Here is a 10,767-nt window from a genome sequence, read left to right as displayed (position 1 = left end):
CAGACCTAATATTGTGAAATCATTGTCATTGCCTAATTCCAAACCCCAAAATCCGAACCCAAACCCCCAATTTCAGAACCCAAGTCCCAATTTCGTGAGGAAGATGAGCACAAGTCCAAACATGTATGTGACAATGATCTACTATGATGGAAAGCATTATGAAGGCCCCAATGGTGTTCAATTTGAAGGAAAAACGAAAATGTTGAAAATCAAACGGGGCACTACATACAATGAGTTAAAGGAGAGAATTCAGCAAAAATTGGGTCTGCAAGGCAGCCAATGCGTTCAACGGATGATTGCCAGGGTAGAGACAACAGTTGGTAAGGATGCTATTTACTACATTGGTAACGATATATGTGATGATGAAGATGTCGAATGTGTCATAGATGCAATTGTTGACCGAAAATTTCAAAATTTTATTGAGATATATGTTGAATTAGATTGTGGTCAATCTTCATCTGCACCCATGCAGGTGCCGTCATGATGATCTCTATTCCACAGACCCTCGACCTCAGCTCGCCCTGTACGTAGCTGAGGTTATGGTAGAAGGCCCGCACCATAAGCTCTGAATACGGACATAGGGTCTCGGCCAACACCCTCAGATGTGCCGCCTCCAACACCCCCACAATTTCAAATCCCTCCTTATCAAAAAAGGCTGTATCCAAAGATTTTGGAGCACATAACAGCCGGTTCAAATGGTCACGTACGAATGAAGCGTGGACGGCAGGGTCGTCCTCAAACAGATACCCATACGGGAGGTCAACAGTATCAGGCTCTTCGTCTTGTCGCCTTGACGAAGAAGGCCGCTCTTGCCTATGCTTGGTGCGTCTCTCAAGTGACTCATTGCCCTCATCGCTTGGTCTTCTGCGGCTCGTCATTTGTTTAGGGTACCTACAATGAAACATGTCAGCATTTAACTATATGAAACATGTCATGATGGTAATGAAAACTTGCAACATAAGCGCTGTAAACCAAAAGCAAACTTTTGCCACATACAAACTTTTCAAACAAAAAAATTCACACAATGCAAAAAAATAAACCTTAGTAGATTAGGGTTACAAAACCTACAACAAACGCTTTGATTAGAGTTCACAAATTCGGACAACAAACAAATACAAAAAATTCCTAAAACTAAAACACAATGCAAGTTAAGAAACCTTACCTATCCTTCAGATTTCACGATTTGGACCAAATTTGGGGGCAATCCACACGCCTAAGGGAAGGGTTTGGGGCGTTCTTCAGCTGCTCCTGCGGATTTGGGGTTTGGGCCGCCTCCTTAGTCGATTAGGTCATCCTACTCCCCCTCTGCCGAATGGGGGGTTTTTAAAAAACAAATCCGTCGATATTTAGTCGACTAAATATCGTTACCTAGTCGACTAAATATCCCAAAAATGTAGTCGATTAAGATGATTTTTTAGTCGACTATATTTGCGGTAGTCCACTTTCTGAAGATTGACCATTTGCTCGACTAAAACAGCAAGGTAGTCGACTAAAAGGGGGCAGGTTGGTGGATAGTTCTTGATCAGGGGCAAATTGGTTATTAATTAATTAATTAGGGGCAAAAGGGTCAAAAAGCCAATATTAGTCATAGTAAAATAACATCCTCGACAATATTGCTCACTAAAAAATCCTCCATAGTTGGACTTTATGGCTACATTTTCTTCAATGATTTCATGAATAAATATGATAATTATAATAAATAAAAGATTTGAGAGTGAGAATTCTTTCCATCGAATAATATATATTTTGATTATTTCTTAATATTATTTAGAATATTTTAAATGATCTCTTGAGATTAGTTTCTGGATTTTCTTATATTTTATGATGTGTTTGCTTAAATTATAAAATCACTATTTATACTAAAAAGGATTTAATGTTGGGTCCGTTGAAAACTATATCAATATAAAGTAGTATTCAGTCTTTAACATGCCTACAATTTTATAGATTTATCAATTGTTGCAAGGCAATTTTGAAAACGCTGCTGCGGCTAATTTTATCCATCCAAACAAGGTTAGAGAACTTTTTCTGTTGTGCTTGTTAAGAAAAGTGGAAAATATTGTAAAATCCAAGCTTGATAATTCAAGTCAAGAATGAGATTTGTTTAATGGAAATATAAGAATCACGTTGTAGAAATGATACTGTTCATTCCTGCAACCATTGTTTAACTATATATTTTCGGAAGTACATAGTTAAAAAAATAATTTTAACCATTGTAGGACGCTTTCTTTTCTTTTACGTATACTTTTGTTTTGGGAAAACTTAAAAAAAAACCCTACTAGTTTCCTTAAAATCACTTAACCCCCTTCCCGAAATTTTTAATCATTTACCCCCTACTTAAAATTTCTTGGAAAAACTTCAAAAACCTCCCTGTAAGTTTCTTCAGAATCACTTACCCCTCTCTCCAAAAAATGTAGTCATTTACACCCCTTCTTAAAATTTTTTTATCACTTACCCCCTAACTTGATTTTTCATCCAAGTTAAAGTTAACGGAGTTAATTTTTAAAAATATACCAAAACTACCCTTAAAACAAAAAGAAGGAGTTAACCCTTAATACCAAAACTACTCCAAAATACTATATAGACGAATAATCCGATCACAATAATAGAAATTAGACCGACGCATTTGCAATTGCAATAACTTGAATCTATTTGAAAGGGAAAGAGGAAATTGAAGTCATAATTAATCAGAGCCAGCTCATTTGTGGCATTAAAATTAATCTCATATCTAAACAGTCTAGACTACCGTAAAAGTCTGAAGAAATATATATATATATATATATATATATATTAATATGAATTTATGGTAAATCTCAATGACCAAATAGTAAACATTGAAAGTCTGAAACTATAAGGTATGTGATACGAACATGGAGCATATGAGACCATAGGAGGAAGGCGGTGATGACAACAGAGAGGATATGAGGGAGAACGACCAAAGAGAGAAGGAGATTGAGAAGGAGACAGAGAGTCAACGTAGAGGAGCTAGAATCAGGATGAGATCAAAGTGGACTAAAGATTATCTGATGGCACTAGTGGGCCATAAAGGATGAGGCCCAATTCGTATATGAGAGGGAATATAGTAAATAAGGAGAGGAAAGTCATTACTTGTGTTTGTGGGCCAGTAGGGCAGCCCAATAGAAATATTATTGTTTCTTTTATAAAGGTTAGTAGGAGTACAGTAGAGGGGTATCTGAAAATTGTAATTGAATTCTCATCTTTTTCCCTAATTTTCTTCTGGAGTTGCCGGCAACCTCGAATTGCCGTAGGAATTCATTAATATACATATATTTTCTCCTTGATTGTGGTTGAGTGTATCAATTTGGTGCTTTCATTGAGAGGCAACTTCTGACTTTTACCATGGCAGAAGGAACTCGAAGTGCAGTAAAACAAAATGTGATGGATGAATGCTTGAACCGATTGGCAAGGCATGAAGAGCAGTTCACTTCATTCGGTCACCTGTTACAAGAAATGAACATGAAGTTAACATTGCTGGAGGCGAAATTAGATCAAGGACAGAAACAAAAGACGAAGGTGGAAGGAACGACGAACGAAGGGTTAGGAAGTTTTTTTGGAAATAATGCATTAAAGTCAGTTAAGCTTACCATTCCTCGGTTTGCTGGTGGGAACCCCGAACCTTGGATCCATAAAATCCAACAGTTCTATGGGTTTCATAATCTCACAGATCCCGAGAAATTCACTCTGACCTCCTTTCACATGGATGGCAGTGCTGAAGAGTGGTACCACTGGATGGATCGTAATGGAAGATTGAGAACATGGGATCAATTTGTAGGCGCCTTACGCGCCCGATTTGGACCTTCCAGGTATAGGGATTTACGGGGAGAACTTGGCAGATTGACACAAGTAACTACTGTAGCAGATTACCAATCTCAGTTTGAGAAGCTCGCAAATCAGGTGATGGGAATTGACGATGTGAGCCTCCAAAGTTATTTTGAATCTGGTCTGAAATCTGAGATCCGCAAGGAGGTACGCATGCACTTACCTGCCAGTTTGGAGCAAGCCATTGATTTAGCTAAAATTGTTGAAGACAAACTCAATGATAAAAGTACAGGGAGGACTTACTACAACCGTGCTTATACTGGTCCAAGTAATCCTTCCCAACCAGGGTTATTGCCCACACCTCTAGCTCCACCCAAGCTTGCCATTACAGGCTCAGGAAACAATAAAACCAATATTCCAATCAAACGGTTGACTGCAGCAGAGATGATGGAGAGAAGAGAGAAGGGCTTGTGCTACTATTGCAATGAGAAATTCAACCGAACTCACGTATGCAAGTCCAAAATGTTCATCATGCTGGTACAAGATGAGGACAATGAGGCACCTGACAAGAATGGAGGAGATGAATTAATTATGGATATGAGTACTGAGAAGATGGAAGGAGAAATTCAAAGCATGCCCGAAATTAACTTACATGCTATGGCAGGACAACATTCCACCAGTACATTGCGAATTCAAGGGAGGATTGGCAATACTCATGTGCAGATTCTGGTTGATGGCGGTTCAACCCACAATTTTATACAGGCTCGCTTGGTGAAGTTTCTGGGATTGGACAACATCCCTACACAGAAATTTCAAGTATTAGTGGGCAATGGAGAAGTCATGGACTGCTTAGGAGTATGTTCACAGGTTGAGATAGAGATACAGGGACATCACTTCCGACCAGACCTGTATGTCCTACCCCTTCAGGGTGCTGAGGTTGTTTTGGGAGTCCAGTGGCTATCAGAATGGGGTGACATTACAATAAACTACCGCGACCTGGTCATGAGATTTGAAAGGGAAGGCCAGCAGGTGGAATTACAGGGAGCCCACAACCTTACTATGGAAGCAATTCAGCTGCATCAGCTTCGCAAATTGCAATCCTCCAACTCTGTGGCTTGTTTATATCAATTACACGCCATAACCCACAGCACTGAATGCCAGTCAGCAGCAATAATCAAACATGACAGCCGTGTGCAACAGGTATTACAAGACTTTGAAGAGGTGTTTGCTAAGCCCACAACCTTGCCTCCCTTTCGTCAGGAGGACCATCAAATCCACCTGGAACCTGGAACAAAAGCAGTCAGTGTCAGACCGTATAGATACCCACATTTTCAGAAAACAGAAATAGAGAAAATGGTGAAAGAGATGTTATCCTCAGGGGTGATTCGCCCTAGCTTAAGCCCTTTTTCATCTCCGGCACTCTTGGTCAAAAAGAAAGATGGAACCTGGAGGTTTTGCGTCGACTATCGAGCCCTCAACTAGGTTACAGTCGCCCACAGTTCCCCAATTCCCACTGTTGACGAGATGTTGGATGAACTAGCAGGAGCTGCTGTCTTCTCAAAGATGGACCTCCGATCCGGTTACCACCAAATAAGAATGGCAGAACCAGATATTTACAAAACCGCTTTTCGCACCCATGAGGGCCACTACGAGTTTGTGGTCATGCCATTTGGGCTCACTAACGCCCCGGCTACGTTTCAAGGAGTCATGAACTCAATGTTGAAGGTATTTCTAAGGAAATTTGTAATCGTTTTTATTATGACATTCTAGTCTATAGCAGGAATTTGGAGGACCACTTGATTCACCTGAGGACAGTCTTAGGATGCTTGCATAATAATCAGTTTTATATGAAAATGGAGAAATGCGCATTTGCACAAACTGAAGTAGAATATCTGGGTCATGTTGTGAATGGAGCTGGAGTGCGACCAGATGAAGGTAAAATAAGAGCTATCATGGAGTGGAAAGAACCCACTACAGTCAAACAGCTGCGTGGCTTCCTTGGCCTAGCAGGATACTACCGCAAATTTGTGCGAGGATTTTCACACATCGCAGCTCCCTTGACTGCTCTCCTGCAGAAAGATGCATTTACATGGACCCCTGCTGCTGCACAAGCTATGTCCAGACTGAAGGAAATTTTGTCCAACCCACCCGTGTTGGCCTTGCCGGACTTTGATAAGCCTTTTGTGCTCACCACCGATGCTTCCGGAATAGGTATTGGAGCGGTGCTCAGTCAGGACAATAAACCAATTGCTTACTTCAGCCGTAAGCTCTCCCCTAAAATGCAACAATCTTCCACCTATGTCAGGGAACTCTTTGCCATCACGGAAGGAGTAGCCAAGTTCCGGCAATACCTGCTGGGAAGTAAATTTACGATTAGGACAGACCAGCATAGTATCAGGGAATTGATGGCTCAAGTGATACAGACACCAGAACAACAACGTTTTCTGGTTAAATTACTAGGGTATGATTATACCATTGAATATCACCCTGGTGCTATCAACAAGGTGGCTGATGCCTTGTCTCGGGTCCACGAAGGGGAGCCAAAGGATACTGTTGCAGAGTACCAACTTCTAGCCTTAACCTCTCGAATTAATCCTCTCCTGGGTTCCATCCGAAAAGAAGTCAAAGAGAAATCAGAACTGTGTAAGATTGTCCAATCAATCGAAGAAAAAAAAAGTGGGTTTGAAAATTATACCATTAAGGATGGCTTGATTTTTTTTAAAGGGCGTATTGTAGTGGCCAGTACCTCTGACATTCGCACATCCCTCTTGCATGAATTCCGTTCTACTGTAGTTGGGGGTCATGGCGGCATAAGGAAGACTTTGCATCGCATCTCCACCCGCTATTATTGGCCCAACATGAAGTTCGATGTGCAGGAGTTTGTGCGCAGCTGTCCTACCTGCCAGGTTACGAAGTATCAGCCTATGTCACCCGCAGGACTTTTACAACCGTTGACCATTCCAAAAGCAGTCTGGGAAGATCTCTCCATGGATTTCATAGTCAGACTACCACCGTCCGAAGGAAAAACGGTTATAATGGTAGTTGTGGACCGTCTTTCCAAGTACTCACATTTTTCTCCATTACCAGGCAATTTCTCAGCTACAAAGGTGGCCTCTGTTTTTGTATCCGATGTTTGTCGTCACCATGGCATCTCGCGTTCCATCGTCTCCGATAGAGATCGAGTGTTCATCAGTAAGTTCTGGCAGGAACTTTCTAGGCTAAGTGGCACACAGCTGCACTTCAGCACATCAAACCACCCTGAAAGTGACGCTCAAACAGAAGTGACAAATCGAGGATTAGAACAGTATTTGCGATGCTACACCATGGACAACCTAAAGAACTGGATTCAGTACTTACCGTGGGCGGAATTTTCTTACAATTCGTCATTTCACTCCTCCATTGGGTTCAGTCCATTCCAAGTGCTCTATGGGCGATTACCACCACCAGTACAGCCTTATGACGGAACAACTACCGCCATTGAGGCAGTGGACGCCTTGCTGACGCAAAGAGATCACATACTCCGACAACTCCGTGATAATCTGCACCGTACACGCCACCGCATGAAGACACAGGCTGATAAACACCGCCGCGATGTACAGTTTGGTGTTGGGGATGAGGTATTGGTAAAGCTCCAGCCATATCGACAGAAATCCCTTCGGAACCAAACCTTTTCCAAGCTTCGGAGAAGATACTATGGCCCTTTTCCGATTGCTGAGCGGATCGGGCCCGTGGCCTACCGTCTGACGCTACTGGAATCATCAAGGATCCACCCTGTGTTCCACGTTTCGTTGTTGACGGAGTTCCGTAAAAATCCAAACCTTCACCCCCTTTCACTTCCACCGGTGGCTTGGGACAACCATCCCGTGACTGAACCGTTAGCCATAGTCCGTTCACGGACCATACAACGGAGCAACTGCTCCGATCTGCAGGTTCTGGTCCAATGGAGTGGCCTGCCGTTGGAGGACGCCTCTTGGATGCCGATTTCTGAGTTCATGCACGCCTTCCCACAGTTCGATCTTGAGGGCAAGATCGCGTCTTTAAGAGAGGAGGGAATTGATACGAACATGGAGCATATGAGACCAGAGGAGGAAGGCGGTGATGACAACAGAGAGGAGATGAGGGAGAACGACCAAAGAGAGAAGGAGATTGAGAAGGAGACAGAGAGTCAACGCAGAGGAGCTAGAATCAGGATGAGATCAAAGTTGACTAAAGATTATCTGATGGCACTAGTGGGCCATAAAGGATGAGGCCCAATTCGTATATGAGAGGGAATATAGTAAATAAGGAGAGGAAAGTCATTACTTGTGTTTGTGGGCCAGTAGGGCAGCCCAATAGAAATATTATTGTTTCTTTTATAAAGGTTAGTAGGAGTACAGTAGAGGGGTATCTGAAAATTGTAATTGAATTCTCATCTTTTTCCCTAATTTTCTTCTGGAGTTGCCGGCAACCTCGAATTACTGTAGGAATTCATTAATATACAGATATTTTCTCCTTGATTGTGGTTGAGTGTATCAGTATGTATCTCATATATATAAGAAGTATGTCACAATTTTCAAATCAAATACACAAATTTTTTTAAAAAAAAAAAAACTCCACAGCATACAAGGGACATCATACAATTATCGTAATATTTCCTCAAACTAATGCAGCAGTTAAACGTAGAAACTTCACAACAAAAACACAACAATGGCTTTTATTTTCCTAGACATAATGCATGATTTCAATATTTGGAATAGCCATTTTAACTCAATTCACTCTGCTGCATATTTTTGTGATCTGACCCTGTGTGCCAGTTAGTGGGCTAAGGTTGCCCATCTTGATCATCGCATTACCAAAATCTAGTCTGAAGAGTAATGGGTTTGTGGCATACTCCAAAACTTTTTGATTCGTCATTGAAGAGTTGTTGGTCAGAGTGAAAAAGACCCTTTTTGTTAACCAAATTCTTGTAGTAAGCACTGTCAAAAAAATTCCTTGTTGCAGTGTGTTATCTCTTGCTAGCAATAAAGTGTTTAGTTAGTATTAAGGGTTAATTTTTTACTTTTTTTTTTAAGGATAGTTTTGGTATTTTTTTTAGAAATTAATTCTGTTAACTTTAACTTGGATGGAAAATCAAGTTAGGGAGTTAAGTGATAAAAAAAATTTAAGTAAGGATGTAAATGATTAAAATTTTTGGGGAGGGGGTAAGTGATTCTGAAGAAACTTATAGGGGATTTTTTGAAGTTTTTCCAAATTTCTTTATCATTTACCCTCCTAATTTGATTTTCCATCCAAAATTTTATTAACAGAGTTAAATTTTTTTAAGTAACCAAAATTACCCTTAATAGAAAAAAGAAAAAACATAATTTCCTCACAAATGCAATTTTAAAAGAACTCACGTAAGCAAGGCATGAATGTAAATCAACAATTGAATCCTCCCTCTACTCTCAACAACACAGAAAACAACGAAATAACACCTTCTGCATGTTTTCCTGGTAATATCTTATGATCAAGGGAAAAGCAAGGCATATATGAAGCCTAGAACGTAAAGCTTTTCAGTTGCTATGCAAGCAAAATAAAGTGTAGCTCTGAATAAATTTATAAAGTCAGATTTGTTGGTCATATAATAGCATAAAAGCTTATAACAGAAAAGGGAAGATCTAAACCTGCTGGGATGATGCCTCTTTAATTATTTTATTTGAACAACGACACCAAAAATTGTGAGTGCGATGTTTAATAGCAATGAGATTTGCAGGAAATAATTTTAATAATTACTAATTCTATCAAGGTTACCTTAAAGAAAACATTCTGTGAGTTCGTCTAAAATTGCGTTTGTGAAAATTATGTTTTTCTTTTTCTATTAAGGTTAATTTTGAAATTTTTTTAAAAATTTAACTCTGTTAACAAAATTTTGGATGGAAAATCAAATTAGGGGGTAAATGATAAAGAAATTTTAAGTAGGGGGTAAATGGTTAAAAATTTCAGGGAGGGGGGAAAGTGATTTTGAGAAAACTTGTAGGGGATTTTTTGAAATTTCCCCTTTTTTTTCCTTTATATCTTTAATCACGGTTTTGCAGGTCAAGGCCTAGTGGCAGAAATTGATTACCACTCGAGTGGAGTTAAAGTTATAGAACAAGATTATATTACTTAAATTTAAGGATATTATGTCTTGTTGTCCATTTTTCGTATCCTATATGACAGATTTGGACCCTTGTGTCTTAATGGAAGTTATAGAACTTTTCTTATCTTTCCAACGAGACTAAAAATGCATCAATCGGATAAGTATAACTTAAGTTATGGATAAAATACTAAAGTATAGTGAAATCTCCATAACCGTGGCGCTTTTGGCGCCATGATAACGCTATTGGCGCCACCAAACAGTGGGTTGGCGCTAACGGCGCCGCAAGACATGAAAATTCAGTGTTCTGGCGCTATCAGTGCGGGTTTGGCGCTATCAGCGCCGGACCCTGCGAAATTCAATACCATTTTGTTTTTTAAAAATTCATAACTTGAGCTACGATGCTCCAAATTGAGCGCGATTTGAACCCACGCGTAGTTAACAAAGAGATATATAACATATTGGGAGATGAGGACCATAAGAGTAGTATAACATTCCTTAAGTAAATAAAAAGTGGGGGTGTTTAGTGTTGAATAACAATAAAAATGAATTTTTAAGCCTTGTTGGTCTAAGAGGACTACTTGGCACATTGGGGTAGCAACGTATGGTCTAACTAAAGTTACATTAAGTGTTCCACTCGTAGTTTAAGTTACGATTACAGTTTTGGAATTATTTTAGTTACGAAATTGATTTTAAACAGAAACGTTTCTAAATAAAAAGGAAAAAGTGTATCCGTACTTTAATTCAATTGTTGTGATTGTAACTGCACTTAATGTCATACGTAATGTTAACAAACTGATTCTAGAATGGGGTGTTACAATTATGTGATTAACTTGTGGAAGGTAAGCATGCATTTTTAGAACAATGGTAGTATTATATTGTTAGTTTTGTTGCTA

At 39.8% G+C, this 10,767-nt stretch overlaps 1 protein-coding gene across 1 annotated transcript; it reads left to right on the top strand.

The window, feature by feature from the left end:
* The first annotated feature begins 3,357 nt into the window (after positions 1-3,357).
* On the top strand, positions 3,358-5,259 carry LOC133287007 (uncharacterized). The gene has a single exon (XM_061484545.1). It carries the CDS (start codon positions 3,358-3,360, stop codon positions 5,257-5,259), a length of 1,902 nt encoding a protein of 633 aa, XP_061340529.1.
* The last annotated feature ends 5,508 nt before the right edge of the window (positions 5,260-10,767 follow it).

This window comes from Gastrolobium bilobum, unplaced genomic scaffold, assembly GCF_033153095.1.
Source record: "Gastrolobium bilobum isolate Gb01-03AN ecotype WA unplaced genomic scaffold, APGP_CSIRO_Gbil_v1 utg21157, whole genome shotgun sequence".
Taxonomy (NCBI): Eukaryota; Viridiplantae; Streptophyta; class Magnoliopsida; order Fabales; family Fabaceae; genus Gastrolobium; species Gastrolobium bilobum.
The sequence above is the reverse complement of the archived record's forward strand: the minus strand, read 5'-3'. Positions and strand labels throughout refer to the sequence as shown.

Excerpts from the sequence above, each read along its gene's own strand:
- LOC133287007 (XM_061484545.1), top strand. The coding sequence starts at position 3,358 with ATGGCAGAAGGAACTCGAAGTGCAGTAAAACAAAATGTGATGGATGAA.